The 27,019-nt window shown below is 43.1% G+C and overlaps 1 protein-coding gene across 1 annotated transcript in view; it reads right to left on the reverse strand.

Moving 5' to 3' along the window:
• Positions 1-21,246, reverse strand: part of SETD5 (SET domain containing 5) — a 40,999-nt gene extending 19,753 nt beyond the window's left edge. The window contains exons 1-13 of the mRNA XM_054387587.1: positions 21,176-21,246; positions 17,339-17,444; positions 16,257-16,411; positions 15,878-15,936; positions 15,287-15,474; positions 13,007-13,249; positions 7,596-7,744; positions 7,197-7,314; positions 6,662-6,771; positions 6,135-6,381; positions 5,818-5,910; positions 2,446-2,709; positions 1,293-1,613 (exon numbers count right to left, since the gene is read on the reverse strand). Coding sequence (XP_054243562.1) covers positions 1,293-1,613; positions 2,446-2,709; positions 5,818-5,910; positions 6,135-6,381; positions 6,662-6,771; positions 7,197-7,314; positions 7,596-7,744; positions 13,007-13,249; positions 15,287-15,474; positions 15,878-15,936; positions 16,257-16,411; positions 17,339-17,444; positions 21,176-21,246 — 2,124 coding nt within the window. The remainder of the gene's footprint in view (positions 1-1,292; positions 1,614-2,445; positions 2,710-5,817; positions 5,911-6,134; positions 6,382-6,661; positions 6,772-7,196; positions 7,315-7,595; positions 7,745-13,006; positions 13,250-15,286; positions 15,475-15,877; positions 15,937-16,256; positions 16,412-17,338; positions 17,445-21,175) is intronic.
• Positions 21,247-27,019: the final 5,773 nt, after the last annotated feature.

Here is a 27,019-nt window from a genome sequence, read left to right on the forward strand (position 1 = left end):
ATATCCAGTAACGTGGCAGCTGCCTGCTAGCTTCTGCAATTCTTCCTCCTTTCCAAGTGTTTTCTACTTTGTACATTAGAGTCCACAGTCACATTCCCTCTTGGTCTTCAATTCTAAGCTGAAAGTTAACTTTTTCTGCCTTGTCCTAAATAAGCAGGCCCCAGCCTGCCACCCCACCCCACCCCATCCCCAAAAGATACTGCCATCTATTCCCACACGGAAACACCTTCTTATGCCATTCTAGGTTTAAGTTCCAACTAATCTTTACTACTTAACAACTCCATTTTTCTCTTTCTGTTCTCCTGCTGGTATAAACTAACAAAGAACCTTTGTTTTACTTTACTCCTTCACAAGATGCAATACCCTGGTTACATCAAGGTGGTTTTGTTGTTTTTTGTGGTTTTTTTTAAAGCAAGTCTCACTACACCTCTATGCTGCTTGATTTAGTACAACTTACTTGGTTGAGAGTATTTTTCTCCTTGCTCCTAAGACACCAACAATATGCAGGAAACTTGAGATCATATGTATGCAACCTTTTCTAATAAACACCTTTTCTTTTGAGCCCAAAATCTAATGCTTTTTTCTGAATTATCAGCATCTAGTCTTTAAATGCCAGCTACCCATCAGAGTAATAACAACCACTTTTGCATGCTGCTGCCAAAAGCCTTTGATAGCTTACTGTGAATAGATCTAAAACACACCAGCTCTCCCCATCTTTCTATTAGTACCTTGCTCTGCTGCAGGAATAAAAACAGCTTTTGGTGTTCATGGCCTTTTCTAGCCATCTCCCAAACCTCTCATTGCCCTCCGCACCAGTACTGAAGCATTTGCTTTTTGCTTCCCTCACCCGAGGCTCAGCCTCCATTATCCAGTTCCTTACATTGCCAAGTCTCTTCAACCCTCCTCTCCCTGGGCCCTTCAAGCTGGGAGCAGCTTCTTTCCCACACACACCATTTGTGTAATTTGCCTCTTTCTAGGTTCTCTGCCATACCCAAAAAGTGAAACCCTTTCTGTGGCACCTGTGCCACCTTTTTTGGTACCCAGGGTCTACACAGACTTGCTGTAAAGATCAGCTGATTTCTTGTTCTGATCTTTGCGTGTGCAGGGCTGAGTAGTCAGATTCTGAACCATGAAGAGGGTTCTTAGCCACTACAGAGCAAACAATACAATAAATATGGAGTCACATCATTCCAACTATTTTGAAGAATTGTTTTCCCTGAGCCAACTTTCCCCCAAAGGCCACACAAAACCTCTTTCTCCTCTCTCCAGTTTGAGGACTTGATCATATTTACCTTTTTAGTTTTGGGGTACTTTACTGCAGCTCGATTAGACTGAGATCCTGCAGCCAGGCTAGCAGTTGGGTCAGATCCTGTCAACTGTCTGCCTTCTCCTGGACCTTCTATGTTGCTGACATCTGTTGCGGTTACCAAGTTGGCAGTGCTCCCTTCCTCTGGGACAGCCTGTGTGAGTTCAGCTTGCTGGGAATTGGCTTGTTTCTGCCTTCTCAGTCTTTGTGCTGAGCTGGTCCGGTATCGAGAGAAGCGACTTTTTGGTCGGGGTCTGGAGGGTTTTGCTGGAGCTGGCTTAGTAACTGCCTTTTCAGGGACAGCCTCCTGCAATATAAACTGTCATTAGTCCAAGCACCTTTAAGAGGATTCCTTTTCTCTGCATATGGGATCAAGGATTGAAATTTATTTATTGACACTACCTGACTCAAAGTCTGGTTGGACTCTGCTTGTACTGGCTCCCAAGATGGCTTTGGAGACCCTTCTACAACACTGGCACATAACCGTTTTGCCTGATGCGTTCCTAAAGGGGTCAACCTGAACATTGGTCTTAAGGAAGAAAGCAGCAGTATGAAACTTGCCACTTGTCTCAAGGTAACTGCTCTTACTCCTGATCCGAGCTGATGTACCATTCCAGGTTACCTGAGCTCTGCAGTATAATGGGAACACATGCACCCAAAGTAGATTGAGCCAAAGAAACACAGAAAAAGCAAAAATAATTCCTCAATCACTGTAGCTATGCATCCAACTTAAGATCACACCAGTACAGAAGAGGTCCACTTGGTGAAGGAGCTGGGCTCAGTCAGTCCAAAGAAGACTTAGGTGACCTAAGAGCAGTCTTCCTACATCCAGACTGAAGCCACCAAGGAGATGCAGTGGTGCATCAATGTGCACTGAAATGAAAGGTTCAGACCAGATACAAAGCAAAATATTTTCACCATGAGAACAGTCATGAACTAGAAAGCAGACTGTGCAATCTCTATCCTTGGAGGTACTCAAGACAAGACTAGGTAACACCTGGCCAACCTGGTCTGTCCTCAGAACTGACCCTGCCTGGCACAGAACTGATTAGAGATCCATAAAGCTCCTCCCAACCTGAAAGGTCTTATGATTAGGTATGCTTGGTTCAAGCTATCAAACAGTCCTATCTTCATCTTACCGCTACTTGTGAAGACCGACGTGTGTTCACCCCAGTACTGCTGTTACTGTTAGGAACATTTGGAGCAGCAGCACTCGGTGCTGAACTTCCATCTTCAGTTTCTGGAGTCTCTGTTTTTACTTCCTCCAACTCAGGAGCATCAGAATTTACGCTGATTTCAGCATCAGTGCTGTTACGGTCTAACGGTTGCTCTCGCCTCCTCTTTCTCTTTTCCAAGTTTTCAAACATGTGCATGATGGCTTCCACCTTCCTGTCTTCCCGGGTCTAGAACATAAGAATAAATTTAAGTTAGCACAGCAAATCACGCACATGAAGAACAGGGGGAAAGAACAAATATGGGAGGCAGAACAGGAAGGAGAACAACTGCCAAACAGCAATGACAAGAGATAGAAAGGGGACAAAGAGAAGCAGTTCTTTTCAGATATTTGCATTTTTCAACATGGCAAATTTCCCAGAATAACAACATAATCATGTGTTCACAGAGTAACTAGAAGAAATAGACTTTGTTCTTAAATAGGACCACTTAGATACTATTGAGTTATATTTATAAAATAGCCACAAGGAAATGCATAATTTTGAAGAACTAAAAATCCTAAGAATAGAGTGAAGAGATGACTTGGAAACAAATAGACCTACTAGCTAATGACAAAACATTAGAAGCACACAGAAGCCAGAGGCAAGAGAAATAAGTAAATCAGTAATTTGCAGCAAGTGTAACACACCACATGAACTGACTGAAATGATCCAGATTCCTTCCCTGATGTCAGGAGATGACCCAGCTCAAAAATAAAAGCCCTTGTCTAAGCAGCTTATATAGTGGATAAGAAAAACAGAACATGAGAGAATAGCTAAACAGAAAGGGCAGGAAATCTTACCACCTAGCTGGGAAAAAACGATTGGTAATGATGCAAGTAAAAGATCCAATACAATAATGCTGCAGTGACTGGCAAAAACCAGTGAATTTTAAGAAGTTGGGGGGGGGGGGGGGGCGGCAAGTGCTTTCTGAGACTTGTCACGGACAAGGAAAGTACCTTGATGTGCATAGCAGTACTCGATACTGGCAGCCTGGCCTCTACAATTTTCTTATCACAAATATTCAGTACACACAAAAAGTTAGAAGCTGAGAAAACTATAGATACAGGGATTTACCTGATGCCAAGTTCTAAGAGTCAGCTGAAGAACATTATTGTCTCAACCTCAGGAGAACAATAAAGGTACCCTGAAACTCAGGCTAGTATCTTGGCATGAGTCTGCAGCAGCCTGTCTGAGGAGCAGTTACTGATCCAAGAATGGAATTTATGAGTACAGAGGTGCAAACATTCCAGGAGGGAGGACTGCACGGTACGAAATGCACCCTGCAATTCTCCGTTACCAAGGAACCGCACCCTGGCTGTTCAGGAAGATCCATTATGACTGCTGCCTCAGCATCGATGAGGAAATTGTGAACTCCAGACGAACTTTGCTCACCGTAACATCATTGTAATATGAAAACACACCTCTTGGGTCAAAAGCTACCTGCCTCCAGGGTAGACCACGCCTCAGGCACTCCTCCCTGGGCATGTGTGGAAGCCTCACTTGAGAAAGGCGGAGACTGGCAGAGATCCACGGGCAGGGTGTTGCCAAGCAGCTGAACTTTGGAAGCATTCCCCACCGAAGAGGACCCGCAAGATGCTGCCTGGACCTGGGACCACAGGGATGCCTTTGGACCACTGGTGGCAGCTACATACCAGTCTCTCTTCTCTCCACTTCCTTTTTTCCTTTTCCTGTCACGCTTTCTACCTATCGCATGCCACTTTATGGGCAAAACAATGAAGTTTCATTGTGTGATGGAAGCAAACTCCCCTTGACGCCTTAATTTTTTGCACTTTGAGATCACAGCAAACAAACCATCACGTGTCCACTGATGGGGACTGTGACACAAGTATAGAAAACTGAATCTCATTAAAGGAGATTAAAAGGGGCAACATACAGGAACAGGGCTTACAGGCTCATGGGAAACTAACACCTCAGTCTTCTTGAACTATAATGTCCCACAAGGAGATCAGCTTCCCTGCACTGAAATGAAGTCTTTCCCTCAAGCTTAAGGCCAGTCTGATGGACAACTGCTTTGACTGCTTTATCTTATCTGTTCTAAAAAAAAACCCATCAGATAATCCAAGGATCTTTCTGCTGGATGGCCCTTGGCTCTGCAATTTGCTGCAGTATCTTAACTTTTAAACCATTTGCAGGAAATTTATGTGATCCTATCTCTGATTAGAGAAAGATTAAGGTATTTGGTAAACAAACCAAAACAGGGAACTCCTAACTGCAATAAATTTGCTGGCTGGTAGAAGGATGGGAGCACTTTTCCTTTTTGGTTCCTTGGGTATTTGTTTTCTTGGTTATTTTGTTAGTTGTTTGGGTTTTTTGGTGGTAGTGGGGAGCAGTTTTGATTTGTTTGGTCTGTTTCTTGTTTGTTTGGGGTTTAATTTTTATTCTTAAAAAAATACATTAATTAATTAAGTAGAGCCACGAAAGCTCCAATCACACACATAAAATATTTTAACCCAGGGAGCAATCCCAGGTGCCATAAGAAGTACAAAAGAGTTCTACTTGATACAGAAGAAGGCTGAGAAACAAGGGTCTGTGATATCAAAGTTCCAAGAGCACTAAAAAATATTTTTATCAAGAAGACTGATTAAGACAAAAACAATTTGGGAGCACAAAGGGATTTCATACTATAGAATTTCACAAATGATGTTGACTTGAGCCAATACCAACCAACCAAGTAGTGGTCTACTCCTCGTTAACTCTGACATGTGGCAACATGTTTATGAACCCAGACAGAGAACAGATACATTAACAAATCTAACTCAGCAAAAAGGGCCAAGTTTTAAGTAAAATCATGTAATCTAGTTAAGGATATTCCTGCTCACTGCAGGGAAGTTGGATTAGATGACCTTGAAATTTCCCTTCTAACCCAAACCATTCTGTGATTATATGGCTCTATAAAATCTTGTACTGGCAATAAGAAAGGACAACAGGAGCATAAAAGGGTGCAATCACCTTATTTGAATCTGGTGCTGACTGTCATGTTAATGGTATGTTTTAGACTACAGAACAGCCTTGAAAGTAACAGTTATGCCTTTCAATCAGGAGACAAATCTGTCATATACCTTCTAATCCTCAGTATCCTAACGTAAATCCTGTGGAGTCAGCCTAGGTGTTGGTTGGTTGGTGGTTGTTTTTTAGAGGTTTTTAAAATCCACTTGCTGAAGAACGCTGGGGGTTGGAATTTGTGTTGAAGCAAGAGAAATAATCAACTGGACCTGCTGGTTACTGCGTGAAGCAAGTCCTAAGGGGGATGATACTCAGACTGAGAAAGGTACTTGCCCGTCGGCTGTGGACCAAGGCTCCCTGTTCATCCACAGGCTCCTCTTTGTCCTCTTCTTGTTTCTCCTCCTTCTCTGCTACCTGAAAGACAAACTCAGACTCAGTATGTCAAACTATAAAAAAAAGTTGTTCTATAAAACAAAGCTCCAAATCCAGTACTGTTTTAAAGTTATCACAACTACCATAGGAAGCTCAAGTGCTAAAGGCTTAAAAAGGCCTGCTGCAGTTTCTGTTCTGAAGATCCCAGAGCTATATTGGGTCAGCTTCCACATTACTGTATGATAAAAAGAGGTACACCAAAGCGTCAAGGGTCTTACCTCATTGTCACTGACTGCTGCAGGTGCCTCAGGAACTTCCTCTGTTTGTTGACTGCTGTTCTCATCTGATGCAACGCCGTGCTGTTCCATTTCGAGCTCCTTTCGCCGGGCTTTTCGCCGGCGTGTTTCTGCCCCAATCAGTGTGCCTAAAACAGGTGGAGGTAGGTGTTCTGCAGCATTTGGGCTACGTTTCTGCACAGGGCAATTCCGGTTCCCCTTGTGACACGCACAGTCCACTTTATAGTTGCTGCTCCAAAACACAAACATAATTCGTGTCACTCTTCATTTCTCAACCCTTGTACAGAGACATTCAATGCATCTCCTACTAAACATCTCACCAGGTGCCAAAGCAAGGACAGCAGGCTACCTTATGGCCTCTATTGTAGAATATGCCAGCAGAACTGGACAGAATAGCCGGAAAATGCAATTCAGTAGAAAACGGAGCAAAATGTAGAATGCAAGGGCTGGAGGAAGATGTCCAGTCCAGGAGGGTAGTGGAGAGCTCCTGGGTGAGGTGAAGGACTCACCAGATGTTGTACTCATAGTCAAAGGCGATGGTAACCTCTGTGTCCTTGGCAATGGTGGCAACAGCATAGATACACAGGTGGATCATCCCATCAGCAATCACATGACGAACCTTGTTGAACAAAGTAGAGAGAAACTAACATCTCCACAAGTTGCACTTCCAAGAGGGAAGCCTCTTTCTGCAAATTAGCTCATATCTATTCCCTGAATAATTATCCTAAATTCTCCATAGAGAAAAGCCTGGTTCACTGCTTGTCTCATCCTGTGCTTTTCTACTTCTAGATACTACCACCTACTTACACTATCTTTCTGAAGCCAGAGGAAAGCCGTAAGAGAAATCTTTTCCTATCCAAGAAAAAAAAAATCATGTTTCCAGACTTCCTCATCTTCTGAGTGTAAATCATCCAGCACGTGAGAGATGGGGAGAATTTACCCCATTTCTTCCAGTTAAAGTTTGAACATTAATAAAAAAGGAATGCACTAAGTCTGTGCAAAATTTGTATTTGCAGTTGCAGTGATGGTGAAGAGGGAATTTACCTCTGCATTTGGAGTGCAGGAACGCCGGATGAATCTGGCATCATTACCAAAGGTGCGGGCATCAACGCACATTTCAACGCCATTGAACTTGGAGTAGAACAGCACAAAGGGATATGGCCTGGAGAAGCAACAGAACATCTCAATTCCAAAATACCCAGTTCCTGTGACATAACAGGTATCCCTCACTTCACTAGAAGCACTGCTTCCATCAGTGCTATTGCTCTGAATGCTTATGCACCTCCAGCAGTCAAGCATTGAGCTGAGGTTGTGTACATTTATATGGAGGGCACAGCTGACAAGGGTGCATTAAGGGTCCCTGTAAGCGTGCATTATCCCATAGAGACACTAGTCTCTCCATGCCATGATGCTCTCACACTAATCACTTCATAGTACTCTTACTTTTTGAAGAAATGCCCATTGACCTCGAATTGCTGTCGTAACATAACCTTCCCTCGATACTCAATTATAAGGGTATCTAGTGCCAAGTCTCTTGCTGCCCTCAGGATCTTCCGGTGCTTCTGTACCCGAGTCACCCTTCCCAACTGCAGCTGTAAGGAAAACCAGAGCAAAACGTAAGAATTTAAACCAGAACACCTCTAGCTCATTAAGAACGTTTTAGCTACATGAAAAGAAAAATTACTCTAGTAGCAAGACCCAGAAACTCTGCTAAGCAAATGTATTATTTATTCTGTAATAGTTTAGCAATGACCAATGATCTTGATAACATTTATCAAAAGCAAAGAGTATTTACTCCTTTTCTTCAACCCTAAGTCTCACACATCTATCAGAGCAAGTTCAGGCTTGTGGCTAGGAGACATAACCAGACCTATCAGTTGCTGCAAACAGGGAACTGCTCTGCAATTACGGCCACTTTTGCAGCCAGAATAATTCAAATCTTCCCTAGATTGTGGGTTGTCACACATGCAGTAAAAAAACACAAGCTTTTCCTTCCGCAGAGGATGGTAAATCTAAGCTAACAGGCCAAAGACTTAAACTGGCAATTTCTACCCCCATCCACAAACTTCATCTGCCTGCTCAGCTAGTGCTGTGGATTTTTAAGATGAAGAAATAAATCTAACTAAGTAGTGACAGTTTACTGGATCTTCTTTATGCTCATTTCTACAGCTCCATTACAATGGATTTTCACAGCAATGTGCTTTGACAGTATGAAACCACAACATTCTTTAACCACAGACATCCAAATACGACACATTTTACAGAGTAATGGAAGGGATATTATAAGCAGTAGAGCATAGGAAAGACTTCTTCCATAAACCCAAACTTTTCTTACTTAATAGAATGAACCTCTCTGCAAGCAACAATTATGTGAAGATTGCTGCCTCACCACAAGAGCTGTGTCTGCTCTTTCCTAAGCATGCTATTTACTGCTCACAAGGACCTAGATTTTGATACTTTCCCAGAGTGAATTGAGGCACAAGCGTTCTGACTTCAGTACTAATGACAGTCATCTACCTTGCCAGAAGTAAACCACAGGACTTTATTAAAAGCAAGCTCCTGACTTTTCCTGATAAAACTCTCGTTAGAAACAGTTGCTGAGCAGTCTGCTCAAATGGATAAAAATCACATTAGCTTAAGAAGGGGCTCTGTCTGGACAAGGAAAGAAGGCATGGCATTCGAAACTTGTGAAAATAAAGGCAATGTCTTAAAGCAGCATTCAGCACTGGGAACCAAATGAGAACCTCCATATTAACCATATGAAAGTATTGAACCATGTGTTTTTTGGGTTTTTTGGTATCTTGTATATGCCCTGAATTAAACCTCTTTGGGAAGAGATGATTTTCATTATTTTAAGATGACATTATACCACATAAGGCCAACAAAGCTGGCAAAGTGTCTAGAGCATAAGTCTTACCAGGAGCAACTGAGAGAACTGGGGTTGCTTAGTCTGGAGGAGGCTGAAGGGAGACCTTAGTACCCTCTATAGCTGCTTGAGAGGAGGTTTTACTGAGATGGGTGTCAGTTTCTTTTCCTTGGTAACAAGTGATAGATGAGAGCAAATGGCCTCAAGTTGCACCAGGGGAGGTTTAGGTTGGATATTAAGAGAAACTTCTTCATTCAAAGGGTTATCAAAGACTGGAATAGGCTTCTCCAGGAAGATGGTTGAATCTCCTTCCCCGGAGGTGTTTAAAAGATGAAAAGATGTGGTGCTCAGAGACATGGGTTAGCACCAGACTTGGTGGAGTTAGATAATGGCTGGACTTTTCCAATCAAAGTAACTCTATGATCTTGGATCAGCTAGTGAATTAAGATCTACTTGTTGACTCTTCTCTCACTCAAGTCCAGGATAAAGACAGCTTTATAAAAATATGAATTTGAAACCTAAGCAGATGGGAGGAATGGCCTTGCTATTACAGATCTCATCTTGGAGATAGAGTAGTGTTGCATTTATCATATCTATGAGGTATATCTCTTTTTCATACCACTCCATCTGCCATCAATTGGAAAAACCTGCACGTATGTTTTGGAGACTCTGAAAAGCCTTGCAGAGTGTTGTCCATCTCTTCATGTCTCGGGTCCTGACAGGAGCTCACAGAGGATTCCCCAAGTCCACTGAACTGGCATAAAAGAAACACGTTATTTCCAGTTATTGCCACACTGCTGGGTCCTACTTCTGCTCACGGGAGTGAACTGTAGGACAAGACTGTTTGCATTGCTCAGAGCAGTGGCTAAATTATTTTAAAAACATTGGACACCCTTTGTACTACTCAACTGTGTAACACAGAATAAATAAATGGGACTAAATTTGTTAGCAGGTGACATTAGGGGAAAATATCTAAAGCTAGTAGATAAATTAGGACGGAGACACGAGCATGTCTCCAGTTGAACAGTTTTGTTTCTATACTACCACTGTTGTAATCAGTTTCTTATCTAAGCTGGTTGTCTACAGAAGGATTGGACCAGATGACTCTCAGTGGTTCCTCCCAAACTAAACTGTTCTGCTACTCTACCAAATTCTCTTAGTGTCTTTCAGATATGCCAGTTAGTGTCTGGTAGCTTTCACTCTCACCTTTGGCCCATGACTGATTTTCTTTTACAGCTCACTTGATGATGAAAAACAGCATGGGTAACACAGGTGGGGTAAGGTGGAGTGGAGGGAGATGAGAACCCGTGATGGAAAGAAACTCTGTAAAACTTAATTATCTGAGTTTGGTACAACAGGAATGATCTCATAGCTTTTCTGATAAAACCCTAGTTGAGCTTGTTTTCATTTTCTCAATTCAGAAATATGAAGAGGATTAACTGCCATGCTTTCATGTGGGAAAAGAACCAATGATTTTATTCATGTCATAGCCTAGGGTTTGCTGACTGCTAATCAGACAAAACTGTTCTGATACGTTTGCAGAGCAACATCTGCATAATACTCAGTGGCTTTATTTTATAAAGGCCCTTTTGCGCTTCACTTCAGAATGCAACATCAATCAGGGCTTTGAGCTCAAGTCAGCAGTTATGAAAGGCAACAAAGGGCAAATACTGACCCCGGGTTTGGTTTGGCAACAGCAGGCAGAAAAGTGATTCACAGCTTTCAGTTTGTCGAGCATCTGGCAGTAGCCAGCATCAAGATGATTTTTTATCCATGACACTGAACAGCTTCGTGTCTTCACAAGCTTCCCTTTGCATCATTAGGAAAGCTGAGAAATAGTTTATCCAAAACATCCCAATCAACAAAATTCCACATACTTGCATATACTACTAACTCTTAACCCAACTCTCCCCGTTCCTCCTGGCTTAGGGAAGCTTTTAGGTCACACTTTCTTTTTTCTTTTTATATATGTATACACTTGCATCACTGTTTACTCAAGCCAAAGAACTCTCAACTGTGAGAATATGCAGGGCATACAAAACATTTCATTTTTATTCCCTTCTTGTCTCTCCAAAGTCTTCATGGCCAAATAAAGCAGATAGGATACCCATCCTCTATACAGAGCTGCTATCTGCATATTGACACAACCTCCTCCACTTTTTTTTCTATCCCTTTTTCCTTATCTCCCAGAAAAGCTGTTTTTACATCTAGTAATGACATCCAGTTAAAAGAAAACTGATGCAAAAGAAGAAGCCTTCTCAGTTTGTCCAGAAAGAACGAGACAAATGAGTGGAACAAAAAAATGTAAAGCACAGGATGAGAGACCATGCACTTCACACTTGTGCAGGCTATCTCTTCTCACAGCACTCCACAGCCAACTGCTGAGCAGAAAAAACAAGGACACAAGGGCTGACAAGCAGTAGCCTGGGACAACCATCAGGTCTTTCCTCAGTATCCAAGAGGAACTACAAAGCCACTAAGTCCCTTTATACTTTCCCAGCATGCACAACCATAGGTACCTACCTACAGCTTGTTTAGAGCAACTGCAGCTCACTATGAAGTTTTGCAACTCTCTATCTTTTTGTTTCTTTGGGATATATCACATTTGGAGTCTTCCACTTTGGAATGCTGGCAACTTTTCCCTGTGGGAAAATCTATGTCTGTACAGGGAAGGGAGAGGGCAAGACAGCATGACAAGAACAAGCACATTTATGTATATCTTTTATAATCATCTGTCCTGCTGTACTCTATGAAGGTGACAAAAAGAAACAGCATGTGTTTTCTTACTTATTTTAGGACTTTTCCTAAAATTCATGTGAAGAAGACAGAAGAGTTTATATTTAGACTCAGAAAATACTAAGTTTTCTAGAGAAGCAAAACCTTTTCTTCCCTGTATTTCCTCAGTTCTCTTTAGGAAGGCTATTCACAGAGCCAAGTAGAGGCGTTTCTCCCCATCCCCCACAGAAGTCTTATTACTGCAGAACTAGAGGCAAGATTGGAAGGAAGTTTGGTCCAAAGTCCTCTTTCTGTACTCTCTCCTACTGGTGATATCTGTGCTCTGCCTGATGTGCTTCACCTACACGAATGCAGAGGGAAAGGTGGCAGGAAGCATGTGAACTTTACAGAGCAGTGAGTCAGCTGATATAAACAAGAATGACTCAAGCACAAACACATACTTGATATTCAGGTTTCTGACTCTGCTCCCCTTCCACAGAAGAGGTGTCCCCCATCTGTTCTGCAGCTCATCCTTTTCAGTTGCACCTATCTCGACTCTCCTGGGCAAGGAAGCCCCACAAAGCCTGAACTGAGTGGGAATTTTGTTCTCTGTTCAGTAAAGCACAGGCCAGATGAAACACCAGCTGAGAAGAGTAATGGGAAGGACACACACCACACTCATCCTTTTCCTGTTCTCCTTTTCTACATACACGCCATAAAGCTGGCAAGACACCAATCACTGCACATCTTAGAAAAGTTAGGGAGAGACAGTACCCTAAATTCAATTGCAGTTGTGTAATATTTGAAAATTACCAGAGTTCCAACAATTTTCAAAAATACTGAAACAAGTTGAAAGGTTTTTTAAAATAGCTTTCCACAAATGTGAGACAGGGAAAAAAAAAAAAACACCACCAAAAAGAAAGAAAAAAGAGACAGGGAAACTAACCTGGAAAGCAGGAGATTTCCTGTCTCCAGCAAGTGATAAATCTGGTTCTGCCTCAAGCCATTCAGTGACAAAAAGTATTTACAGTAAAATACCTGTCAACCATATCACAGGACAAAATATCCCAAACTTAGCAACACTATTTGGTTCAATGTGAGTGTTTCTCAATCTGTCTTGGTACTGGCACCTCTTCTGTTCCCTTTTATATCAACTCTATACCTACTGGTCTGAAATTAGATGACTAGCTAAAACATTGCTCGCTCATGCCCACACCTTCTGCCTAGAAACCAAAGGACCTGACCTCCCCAAATTCTATCATAAGGTCCTTACCTGCATCTGGGACCCAATAACAGTATTATTGCAAGCCAGCTCTGTTTTGTTGATTGTATCTAGCATAGCAGTTTTGCCCACGAATTCTTTGTTAGAGTTCAGATGACGCTCCAACAGGTTCTGCACGTCCGCGCTATACTGGTTAGTAAAGGCTTCCTCGTACTGATCTGTCCAGAGTCGGATTCGATTCTCCCACCCTTCAGCTGTGTTTTCATCCAAGGCATGTGCTTCAGAAGGGGAATTCTGCACCAAACAGCAAAGGGTGAATGGCTAGCACATCACAGGAAAAGCCTATCCACAGTGCTCTGAGCATATGAATATGCTACCAAAAAAGGCCAATGCATTCCAAGCTGTGACAGTGTCTGCCATAGGGACACCTTTTTCAAAACCTGCATCCTCCAGAACATTGTACAGCAGTTGCCACTTAGGAATCTAGAGAGAACTCTGTGCAGGCATAAGAAGTCCTCTTAAGAATTGGTACTTGACAGTGCTACGCTCAAAAACATCAGTACCTGACCAGAAAAAGGTTTTTAAGTTACTCTGGAAAAATAATTACACAGATTTAAAAAAAAAAAAAACAAAGGAATGGAACACACAAAGGCAAGTAAGTCTCATGTAGGCCTGCTCAGATGTAACCAAGTGACCTTCAGGGCACCTCCTGTGTTTCTAGGAATGCATACAGCTGGAAGGGCAGATCCACTTTTTTTGGTCAAATAAACTTTCTACCAGATAGCCACACCTAGCAGTACTGCAGAAAGCTAGAGACAAATGCATCATTCCATCCATCTCTATTAAAAGGTTGTGCAGAGAAACAAGTCAACACTGCCAGGGACTCCCAATGTTAAGCTGGTGCACTCCACTTTGATGCCCAGGCTTAAAATAGCTTTGATGCAACCAAATGATAACTGATCTCACAGAAGAGTGGCCACAACCAGTTCTACATCCCTTACATCAAACACCCCACTCCCAGGTGTCATGAATCAGTCATATCTCTTGAAACCAGATGACATTACCTTACAGAAATCTACCTGAAGCCAAAACAAGGTTCAAGGGGAGTTACACCTTTTTGAACAGAGCGGCTTGTGGTGCCTGGTAAGGCTTGAGATTATTCTAAGGCTGGTCGCACAATCACAAACTCCCCAGGCAAACCAAGACAGACACAAAATACACAGAACAAAAACAAACCACCACCATCACAGAAGGTTCTCAGTTCTACTTACCTTCATTCTCAGAGACTTTCGTGAGCCCTCTCGAAAGGCCTGGCCCCAAATAAGGAGAGGAGAGAAAAACCAAAGTATTATATATTTCCAAAGAATTAGTGTCCCAGAACCACACTAGATCTTACTCAAACAGACCAACCCCTAACAAAAGATGGCAAGAATTACATGAGGACCTAGACAAGAAGCAATGGACTTTAACAAAAGGACTCTGCAATGCAAATCCAGTGGAAACTGCTGAAAAGCTTGATGGCCAGGATTTCTGAAGTAAAAAGGGCCGCCTCATGCTTAGTAAAAATTTCAAGATCAAAACCAAAACTGTCCTGACTAATCCCACTTGCTTGGACAGAAGAAAAGACCAGCAAAACAATTAAGGTGGTTCACAACAAAACGCCTGAGTATTTTGCATGTTTCCTGCTCTCAGTCTTTTACTTCGAGGGGGTCTGCCAGAAGAATTTCAAGGGAAACCTAAACCTGGGGAAAATCATAGTAAAACTAGCAGAAGATGGGAAAGAACCAACTGCTCCCACACTTTCAATCCAAAATTATGTCCCCAAACCCTCACAAACAGTAAAGCCATCCCTCAACAAATGTTTATCACTACCTACATAGTGCCTGTGTGGAAAACTCTCTCTGTCCCTGAAGAATAGTGCCATGCAGCTCTACAGCCTGGATTCCTTAACATAGCCTGTTAAAAAATGCCACACTCCCTTCAATTTTCATTCCATTTCCAGGCTGACCCTTTGCCACAAACAGACAGACTTCAAAAGCCATTCTCCTAAACCCTAACAGAGTAAAAAGGAAAATACATAACTGAATAAAAGCTCTGAGCATGAATAGACAGCATTGGGAAATAAGGGTGGAGTTCTAGTAAGGTAATTTTCAAACCAACAGCCACATACTCTAGCAGGTCACAAATACAAGGCGTCACATTATTACACCAGAAAAAGCAATTCCTGACAGGACAAGTCTCTTGTCTGTTGGCAGCTTGTCAACATGCTCTCAACAATACTCGACACAGCATTTGATAGGAACTGCAGCAACCTTCTCTCACTCCACATACCTTGATCTTCTTGGCCTTGGGAGCAGCACGAGCTTTTTCAGTATTTCTCTTCCTCTTCTTAGGTTTGCTTCTACGGACACGGTTGACAGTCAGTGTGATGCTTGTAGGGGTGTGCTGTGTAGCTGTGTACAGCACTGTAGAAGGAGACAGTTCTTCATCCCAGCTCTCAGTTGCACTGCTGTCCCCACCTGTGCAGAGAAGCGCTTTGTTAGCAACGTTTTTGTTCCTCGCAGAAGAGAACAGCTTACCCTTATGTCCATTTTCATTGAGATGACTTGGTGACTTTGCCTAGCCCTTCCTTGAGAAAACTATACCACCTCTGTTTTCCCACTCAAACTGGGAACAGATCTCCCAAAGGTCTCACATCTCACAGAATTGCACTGATGAACATTTCCCTCTTCTGTTCACAAGATAATCTGATTTTCTCAAGAACAAGAGGAAAGGCAGAAGGAGAGGAGAAAAATCCAGTGGCTGGGAGGCAAAGAACATTAGCAGTGACTGATCACAGTTAGATTACAGCAGCCAAAAGACAAAGGTCTTGTGGAAAGAAAGCAAAAGTCGTCGTTATCAGAATTACAACCTCAAGCTCACCTGACACGTTGTCCTGCTTCCGGCGGCGAAGTCTGATCACCTTCCCCCTGCTCATTCCTCTGCCAAAGGAGAATGCACAATTGAAGCTGGTTTGTAGGAGTAAAGTCACTTGAAATTCAACAGGATGTCACAAGATGCGTGCCCTCAGTGGGGCCCAGGATGATAAGAACATCGATTTAACATCCTCATCTCCACTCCTGGTGCCACCAACACTTGTCAGGCTGACAACGCAAAGGAGGAGGGTCAATACTGGGTAAAGCACTGGAAAGAATGCTCCAGTTAGCAAACGGAAGTCTGTCCCACAGCCCAAATGTGACATGATTCGGCAGGAGAAGTTAACACAAGGACCAGTCCAGATCTGCACTGCACCAAAGCTTACCTGCACTTTTCACACTTGAGGAGGAAACCATCTTGGGAAACACTGCAGTGGCACCAAGTGGGAATTGATTCTCCTTCTGAGGAGCTCTCACTGTCTCCAGAGTTCTCCTCATCAGGTGAGTGCAGGCCGTTCAGTTCTGCACGAGGTATAATGGTCTGGACAGGAGGAGAGGCTGGTGGTGTTGGAGGAGGAGGGGCTCCATAATTATGATCCTGAAAATGAGTATTTGCAGTACTACTTTTAACGTGAAGATATGGTGCCTAGAAACCGAAGTCCCAAATCCACAGTTCCCATGTTACTATTTAATGTAGTGTAAAACAGTAGTCTGAATTCCTGGATCTACCAAAAAAGCAAACCAATGGCTCTGGAAGATGTGAACGGTTTTCTTCTACATCAATGAATTAAATTCAAAACCTACGTAAACAACCAGGCTATTGCCACATTAACTGTTGCACTGCTAATGATCTGAGATGGCATCAGTGGTCAAACACTGGAACCGGTCACCCAGAGATGTTGTGGAGTCCATTGAGATATTCAAAACTCAACTGGACACACAGCTGAGGCAACTTGCTCAAGCAGAATCAGCTCAAGCAAAGCAGGTGGATCGCACAATCCCAAAAGGCCTCTTCCAACCTCAATGACTGTGATGTCCTGCTCATCCCACAGTTTCAAGCCATGCTCCCACTCTTCCTGACTGTACCTTGTTTCTCATGGTTTTAAGTTGCCAAAGTGAAAATCTGCACAGTTGAAAGGAGTATAAATTGTGCACAATAACCCAAATGGGGTATAAAATTACCACCAGGAAAATATTAGCTATTCATATATATTCACACTTCATTCACATGCTCCAGTTAAAAAATCTATCACCTGGAACACTAATAAAGCTTGCTGTAGAGTATGCAAGACTTCACAAGCAATAAACCCACAAATGCAAAATGGCATGGCAGAACTCAGCTGTAAGTTGGTGCTCCCTAATAAATAACCTAGATTTTCTAAGGCTTATCAGGCAAAGAACTATAGAGCAAGGAGAAAAGAGTAAAGTAGGCAGTAAAGAGCTGATTCACTGCAGAGAGAGTACTCACTGCGTAAGGCAGCCCGCGATAGCTGTGTTTCTGGGTGGCCCCATAGCCGTGGCTGGAGTACACATTCTTCTCACTGACAGCTGGACTAGCTTCCACAGACTCTGGGCTGCAGAAAGGGCCAGAAATAAAACCCATCAATACAACATTTCTTTGTTTAGTGCCAGTATTTCATTGCTCTTTTCTATTCAACACATGAGCTCAAAAGGAATAAACTTCATGAAATTGAGGTGTTATTATATGCTTCACTAGGCATCATGTGTGCAGAAGTTGTACAGGCTGAACCTGCTTTCAGAGGGAAGGAACTGAGTAAGGGCAAGCCTGGATAGCTCATTAAATTTGGTCTCAATCTAGGAAGTTAAAAAGATAATTAGCATGTAAGAAGTTCAGTTTCCTTATAGTTGAGGAAGTTTGGTCTAGTTCAGCATTCACATATGAGCTCAGCCAGCCTAATCTCAAAGCCACTAAACAGTACTGCCATTTTATCTCTGCTGCAGTAGCTTATTTCAAACAGCAGCTAAGCAGCTTTTCTGCACCTGCACTTGTTTCTCTCTCCCTCAGACACTAATTGTGTCCAGTGCCCTGCGATAAAGTCTGCATGAAACCTGCAGCTGTCCTGACAGCAACTACCAGGTGTTGGAGACAACAAAATTCATGACCTGGACAGACAGTGGCCACAGACAAATCAGATTCACCCTGTGCTTTCTATGCAGTGATGTGGTGTGCAATGTGCTGAACAGATCTGCTGCTGAGGTACAATGCACCCTTCCACCACATGGTGGTGAAAAAAAACAGCGAAAAATGAAAGGTAGAAAGCTGCAGAAACTCTACTGAGGGAAGGGACAGCTGCAGTTCAATGCAGGGAATGTTAGATAATGAGGCTACAGACAGAATACTAGCAACAAAACACAGTCTGTAACAAGCTGAAGATACAAGTCAGCTAACCTCTGCTCAGATCAGAAGTTGGGCCTGTATCAGAATATAGCAGAATATCACTGAATCATGTCTGCGGGTGAAATCATCTTTGAAATTATAGCATGAAACTGAGCAAGCAGGAAAAAGAAATACAGAAAAGGAAAACTTTACCTTAGACCTCTGCTGCTCTGGTGAGATCCCACAGGATTCTTAGTGGGTCCTACATTGTCAGTCCGAATCCTGATTCAGTACTTAAACAACTACAGTCAGTGGTCATGTGTGGGGCAGTGTTTAGGCACCACCCAAGAACACCAACCCCTGTGCCCTTTGGACTTCCTATAAGCTCTTGAAATCTCTACTGCACTGAAGTTTGCCCCACCCTGCCATTAAACCTGATATACTCTCCAATGCACTAACCTTCTGGCTTATTCTGGAGTAAGATGGATCTCTCTTTGCAACGTAAAGGAGCAGTAATTTATCATACAAAGAACTGCAGAAAGTAGAATACCTTAAACCTATACAAACTGCACTTCTGTAGCTCAGGATTTAAGTGCATAATATGATAAACACTGTTGGTTTTCAATGTAACTGCAGCCAGCTAAATTGTTAAAAACAGGAGATACAGGAGGCCATACTCCCAGAGGATATACTTCTTAATAAAATATACCACGTTGAGCCTACCACACAACCCTGCCTTGCTGGATCTCTGCAATGGTCCCTCAGAACTTCCAGGTTGGTACAGAGTTAAATCCATTCAAGTTTAATCATATTTTCAGAACCAGTATTAGAAGGAAAAGTGTCTAAACAGCTGAAGCAGTAGATCCATCCTCTGACCAAGTCACCCACATTCCTAGATACACTCAGCCTGGAACATCAGCAATGCTGCCACAAGCATTAGCAATTAAACTTCAAGATTGTTGGTACAACAGTGTTCGGGGCAACAATGCTTAGGCCCATGCATCCTCAGCAGCAGCCCACCAAGGAGCTTCAACAACTTCCAATATACACTCAGACAAACACAACAGAACTACTCTACAGTATCCATGTCACCCTCCAATGAACACAAACACTCTTCAGCATTTTCACTCCTGCTCTGTATCAGAGGCTGGGGGAAGATGCTAACGGTCAGCCTGAGAAGAGGACCAGCTAGTTTTCCTTCTATCTTCCCACTTCCTTTGTGATGCAGTTCTTTGAAATTAATTCCTTGTAAGAGTCAGGAAGCTCACATGCCCCAGACTTCATGATTCAAACTAATAAGAGTCTCAAAGAAGTGGAAGACAGCCCTAACTTTGACTAATGAAGGACACTTCAGCAGTACGTAGCAGCACATTGATGCTAAGCTTGGAGAATAAAGTCCTGGCATTTCCAGTTTTTAGAAAACAGAGAAACTATTGCAGAAATTTTCAAAGGCCTAGCCTCAAGTTGGACCTACAAATTTCTTATAACCATGGAAAAAGAAAATGCTTTGCATAAGGTTTACAGACAGTCTTTCTGATATTTAAATGTTACAAGGGACATGCGTAGATACATCTGGCTCTCCTCTCTATCATGCTCAGCTCTGAAAGCAAAGTGCCTAGTACATGAGTAAACTATTTAGCACTCTTTCTCTTGTCATAAACAGTTTAAAATTCCTGCATGTTGAGTCCTTACAGTGCTGGTGTGGGAGAAGCATGGTGACAAGCAACACTGAATGTTCAGTCTTGAAAAGTGAAGGATCATACACCCCACTGCAGACTTACTACATGCTGACTCTGTTTCAAAAACATGTAAAAATATGGGCTTTAGGATGGAATGAAGCATCACAAAAAAGAATGCCCAGGATGGGGCCAGTGCCAACACAGACAAAAAAAAGAACACTAGCAGTCCTGCAGAGAGTCTGACTGTGTAGTCAAATTTTGTGCATAGTCAAATCAGGGCAAAATGGAAGGGAAAAACAATGATTCATACCTTAGTCCACAGCTCTTACAACTCAAAATTCATAGGGTCTGGAGCAATATCTGTTCTACATTGATCAATCTGACACACAGGTATTTGCACAGTAGGTACCTTTTAATAATACATGGGGGAAGTCTATTTCCAAAATGTCTTTTGTAAACTTTTGTAGAGATGCTACATTCCATGTTTCAAAGAAAGATACAGGAAAGCAGGAGGCAGAAGCACACAGATAACTTGAGCCCTTCCTCTTGCCCCTGACAAAAACACAGAGCAATATCAGCTCACATGAGTACTAACAAGGTTTTCAAGAAAAGATCACAATGCAGTATTTTCTGGATCTGAAATGTTCCTGACTCCTGCAGAAGCAGAGTCTTGTAAAAAGAAATGCTTTGTTCCTGCCAACAGGCCTCAGAGACAGGACTGCAGTTAGATCCCTGCACAAACTCCTGTGGTAGGGACCTTGAAGCACTGCCCACTAGGGTGTGCTTTTTGAAACCTGTTCACGGTCAGAAGCCAAAGACAGGTGCCTACACAGGCTGATGCTGTCTCAAATCTCCGACCAAGCTCCAAAACAGTCCAGAAATCAGATCTGTATGATCAGTATGGAGTCTGAACTAGGAGGCTTAGTACACTGATACCTCAAATAACACAGCTTTTAGAGAAGGAGTTGGCTTGCACCTCGCCAGTGTCAAGCATGGGTACAGCAAACAAACAGCTGCCTCCACCTGAGTGCCAACTTACTAGCCAAGCTGATATAAAACGTATGATTGAGTGCTGGAATTCTCTTTTTCCCCACCTCCTCTGTCAAACTTACCAATTTCCATAATACTGCATTTGTTAAACACTCTTTGTGCATTCATCTCTCACACAGGACCAGGACCCCCTCTCTCTCAAGGAAAGAAAGCACTGGCACCAATCCTGCAATTCCACTCCCAGGTAGCCCACTGATGTCTGCACTTCCTCCTCCCTCCTCCATGTGGTTACACTCACTCTGATCCTGCAGCCATGTCGGAGTAGGACGTATCTGGTGTGGTGACTCCCAGAGGGATTGCAATGCTCATGACGCCCGTCAGGGATCACGGAGTCCAGAGGGCAGCGACTGGCCGCTCCGAGGGCGGAGAGGAGCCGCAGAGCCTCGGCCAACACGTCACGGACATGGGGAAACCTACCAGGGTAGAAACAAAGCACTTCATCTCTGTTACAGGATGAGACCTCCCTCATTCTCTGAAGAAGGCTTTCATAACAAAAGAAAAGCAAAATACATTTCCATCAGTGCCATCTCACATCATTTTTACACTGTTTTCATACGTGGGGCCAGGGAAGAGGTGCAGTTGCTAATAGTTTGGTGGGTTTTTAGTCTTGGACTGACGTGCAATGAGCTGCTCTGCCATGAAGACAATAATGATAGATCCCCTTCCCCCAACTAAACTTAGGACCAATTATCAACTAAGCAGTCCATTAGATTCTTCTGCATATAAGCAGCAGCTGTCACTCATCACCCACAGCTTGGGTTTGCATTCACTGGGCCCACAGCATGGGCGAGCATGACCAGCAAAGCTTTTATCCCTACACCACCAACGGCCTCCACTCGGCGAGTCCCATCCTGGATTTTGCTTTCATCACTCAGTCCAGCAAGCCCTGATGCAGCGAGTGCCGACCCTCTGAAATTCCAGCTGACACCTCCTCACAGCTGAGCCACGTCAGATGCCCAGGCGTTGGCACACAGGCTGCTGCGGGGAGGAACATGGTGGGGCCACCAGCTGGGTGCAGGGAGTCAGGGTGAGTCACAGCAGCATGGTGGGGCACAGCTGCCCCTGACTGCAGCGCCCTGCTAAGGCAGGCAGTGAGCGACATCACATAGACACAGACTTCCAAGGGTTGAACGGCGGGCAGAGGTGAAACAGGATCAGCTCCTCGTTATGTAAATAACCTCAATAACACTGACAATCAGAAAGGAGCCATTATTCTATGCACTCTACAGAGCACCCCTATGACAGAGAAAGGCTGCACTTCCACACATAGCAAAGGTAGCTTCAAACCCACAGAAACTCAGTGGCCATTTAGCCACCCTCTCTGCACATTAAACTTTAAGGGCAGCCTTCAACAACTTTGTGCAGTCTCTGCCCTGGCTCCGGCAGCGCAGATGAGCCAGCCTGCCCTCGCAGCCAGCCGTCACATGCTCCTCGGCATCTCAGGGGCTCTGCCAGCAAACCCTCCTGGGCTACAGAGGGGCTGGGAGCCAAGTTTTCCTGCGGGTAGTGAATTTCTCACAGGGAACTGCCTTTGGACACCACAGTCCATCCATTGTTTAACACACAAAAACCCTGAGAAACACAAAAACACACACTCACTACAAGGGCAAACGAAAGAAGAGTGACAGAGTCAGAAAGTTTCAACACCACACACTGTATTGCTTTTTCCTGTCTTAAAAAGCAGGGCACTTCTCTTAGCACAAGGAAATCTTTTTCTTCTTCAGTATATATATACCAAAGAGAAATCTCTGTGATAGCATGACAGGCATACAGTGTATTACAGAAGCAGCACGTAACAATTTCTAAGTGGTCTGTGACAATTCCCTATTATGCCCCAAAGCAATGGTCTCACAGGGAGGTGAGAGATGAAAAAGAAAACAGCCAGGACTAAGCTCACAAGCAGCTCAAACCCAAGATAGCCCAGGTGTCCTTGAGAGTGTTTTCTGGAAAAATAGAAAAGAAAGCCCTTTAGGAAGTGTCTCATTTACCCTTTTCTCATGCTTGTGACAGAATTGTGATTTCTACACTGACATCAGATGAGACAAATTACTAAATTGCTGAAATACAGCTAAAAAGCCACAGACACCAATCCCTGCTTCAGCACACAGTCACATAAAAGTCTGGCACAAGGTTAAAAGAAACTGGACAAGTTTTTCAGTGTCTGAAGCACCTTGCACTTTTAAGGGACATAGAAAACTTCTGCAGCCTCCAATATTTTAAACTACTTGCTTAGATTTATTTTTTTCCCTATTGATCTCTTGCCTTTGCCATGACCATATCCAGCTGGCAGCAGCCCGAGATTTCATTAGGACAAATTCCAGCCTCCTGCCTGCTTGTGACTCAGCAGAACCAGAGGATTTCAGGTGTGGCTTCTGGACTAGAGGGTCACAGGACATTTGGTCAGTCCTGGGGTCATCAGTACAAGTTTCAGTCTCTTCTCATAGGAATGATGTACAAAAGCTGTTGCACTGAAACAGTCTGGTAATTCCCATTTTTGGGAAAGAGATACCGGAGGAACATGAAACATCAAACAGAAAAGTTAGATAAGACAAACTCCAGTTCAGTTGCTTTTATGTTGACCCAGCAGGACTTGCCCAACCATCAGCCATGCTCAGATTTTACTGTTTGTGCTGCTGTTTTATGTATACTTTCAACTCTGACAATACAACATTCAAAACGAACAGCAAAAACCAGCACTGGCCAAGACTGTATCACCTTCTGACTAAACTACAGTCTGGTCTTCATGACCTGGTGGCCTGTAACATCCAAAACCTTAGCCTATAGGCTAATGAAAATACTAAGGTTGAGATCAAGATGTTCAACCATCGTACTGACTAATTTTCTGTATATATAATCCCCAAGCTCCTTCCTACCTCTCCCTCTAAAAATATAAGGCTGTATAGGAGGAAAAAGTCATGCTGTGTTCTCTCTAGTGTCACTGGAAGTTTTCCTAAAATTCAAAATCTTAATGCAAATTTGATGAGCTTCAGACCACAGGACAAACCTATCTCCCTTATGATACATTCTTAAAATTAAGCAGAAACAGGAATTTTGATGGCCTAATGGGTAAATAATAATTAGCTGGTTTTGAAAATGCAGGATTTAAAGATTTTTTTTCCCCCATGTTTGGCATCTACATGCCTGCCTCCTTAACCAGTCACACCAGTATAAAGATACCTGGTCTTCTCCAGCATCATCAAAATAATCCAGAGGAGCACAGAGCCAGCCCAGCTTTGGGATCCATGCTTCTCACTCAGCACAGGTGACATACCAGGGGCTCATCCACCTTCAGACCAAAACTGTAAGTATTGCTTTAGCTAAAATGTGAATTCATGCTATTCAATTCTTTCAGTTAACATCCCATATTGATTATAAAGACTGTACTAAATCTATGCTGACTGATTACAGATTAGGCAACACCTGCTGTAAGAGTGAATTTAATTTTCAAAACTCTGTCTAAGATGCAGCAGCCACAATGCTTTGTTGACTCACTTCCACGATCATGGTCATCCATTTTACAAGCAAAGCAGCTGCAGGAATTTTACTGCCGGAAACTCTTTCCATTATTTGTGGTGTTAAAAGCCAGTATCAACAGGGACAACCAAGTATGATCAGTCAAATGGCTTACTAAAGCTTCCTCCTTCAAGATGTGGTCATTCACATTTCTCTGGTGTCGTGGTCTCACAGACTGCTCTGGGCACCTGTGGTGTGCAACTCTACAAAGGATTAGCAAGTGCCATGACAAATCCATCCCCTGACAAAAGCCCTTGGGCACTGCCTCACAGACTGCATGTGTTACCTACATTCAGATGCTCAGACTCATGTTACCATTCGGTGCAGCTCAGGTGATGCTATACAACCTCAGTGGGGACAGAGCACTCCCCTTGCACCCTCCCATGGTCACAGACTCAAGCACAAAGCAGTTACCAAGCATGGGATGGACAGAGATTCACTGCTCCTCTGCAGCATCAGTGTGCATTTGTGAGTCTGTGTCTACAGAGGAAGTGAAGTATTGTAACTGTGCACCCAGTGTTTCATGTGCTGCTGCACATGATAAGAAAGTAACACTGGTACAAAACACATGGTGGATAAACTTGAGACAAGCCTTTTCTGATTGTCTGTGTCTTCGATGTGTGCCAGGGCAGGGAGGACATGGAAATCCCATATGCCTGCACTAAGGATGACCACTTCTCACATGTCTTCTGTTTGCAGATAGCAAAGAACAAACAAGCACTTCCTTTACTGCTCCCCACACCTCCCAATCACTCCAGTTATTCAAGTCCCCAAACTGGACATGGATCCAAAACTTCTGACAACCCAAGATTACTAGTGTCCAAAATACAACTTCTGATCCTCTTCTCTATGCTCAGCAACAGGCCTACAGGTCACCTATACAAGATGAGCTCCATATATAATGAGTTAAACATCTTCAAGCTTCTGAGCCACTACTAGTCACATCAAATTCACAGCATGTTTTTCTCCTGCATCTCACACTGCCAAAGGCCAGAGCTGGTGGCAAACTGAAACCTTCCTTGGCATCCTCTCCATCAAGCTTCTCTGGGCCTGGGCCAGTGAATTCTGACCAGTTCATACTTAATACTGTCATCTGCAGCAGCAGCAAATCACACTACAAGTGAAGCAAAAGTCTTACTAAGTTTACAGATTCTATTCATTCATCTTTTCCCCTGAAAATTTCAAATAGCCAAAATCTAGGTAACATCCAATGTAAACACGAAGTGCTTCAACAGCCATACTGGAAAAGTCCCAGCTCACCAGCCAGGGCTGCCCAAACACAAGCGCAGTCCACCTGAGTCCAGTCAAGCACTGCCCATTCTTTCCAACATAGCCAAAAGCCTTGTGTCAAGGGCAGATCTTTGCAGAAGGGCAAGGACCTTTACTGCAAACAGAACCAGATGACGGGGGTTTGTGTTTAAAATGACTGGCTCAAAAAAACGCATCAAATTCCCAGAATTTCAGACGCTGTTCTATAAGGTCACCTACAGAGAGAGGGTGAGAGCAGACAAAGCCTTGAGTCATTTAACTCCAACTTATTCTGAAAAATACAGATTCCTAGAAGTATTGTGCCTCAGTCTGCCAAACACATAGCACTGCTCTGAAAACAAGCTGGGTTCACTAAGTAGCAAGGAAACAACTCTGCTGGCTTTGAAAATTAACTACTGACGCATATTTACTATTACCATTAGTACCACATATCACCTGCTAGCTGACTGACAAGGCAAGACAGCACCCCATCCATCCCACTTGGTCTGAGAGAGCTGTGTCCTAGTCAACAACAAAAAGGATCCAATAAACAGGCAAAACGAGCATTCACTGGTAGCTACAAATGCATACTGTGATAACCAAACTACTGAGAAACACAGTGCAAAGGCTAAAGATTCATCTGCTGTGGGGCTTTCTTAAGACTCTTCTGATTGATACATAAGTAACTAAATGCAAAAACAAATGATTTTATGTACACATTTGGTTCAGAGTTCATCTTGCTCTCTGGGATCTGAGAACCACGCTAGAGCACTGAACAAGCTCTTAGACTAGTAACAACATTTTAAAATCGTCAAGCATCAGAAAGCAACAACTTGACGAGACCTGATCCCACTCACCACACTGTACAACAGTGATTTCAAACAGCTTTTGGCACCCATGGGCCTATGCCTCAGCCAAGTTGCTCCATATAAGATATGAAATCACATTACTGATTCCCATTATTCTTATTTTATGGAAGCACTAGAAACTACCTCAACACGTGTCTATAGATACACCTACTTAGCTGAAGTCAGTGTGATAAAGCTGTTCAGTTGAAGGTATGTGAGACACTTAAAACTGAAGTACAAGTTAAATTTTAAATTGTTTTTTATAAAATTTGGTAAACAGCTAGAAACTAAAAATCTGATTAAACTAGGTTTTAAGCTATTTTAAAGCAATTTTCATCATGTCCATGCATAATTTTATCTGATCATGAAAACACCAAGTTTAGTTAAACTCCTCTGCGAACTATACCCTAAGGGACTACAAACAACAACAGTGAGCAACCAAAGGAAATTAAACCATCAAGAAGAGAAATTAT

Source organism: Indicator indicator, chromosome 15 (assembly GCF_027791375.1).
Source record: "Indicator indicator isolate 239-I01 chromosome 15, UM_Iind_1.1, whole genome shotgun sequence".
Lineage (NCBI taxonomy): Eukaryota > Metazoa > Chordata > Aves > Piciformes > Indicatoridae > Indicator > Indicator indicator.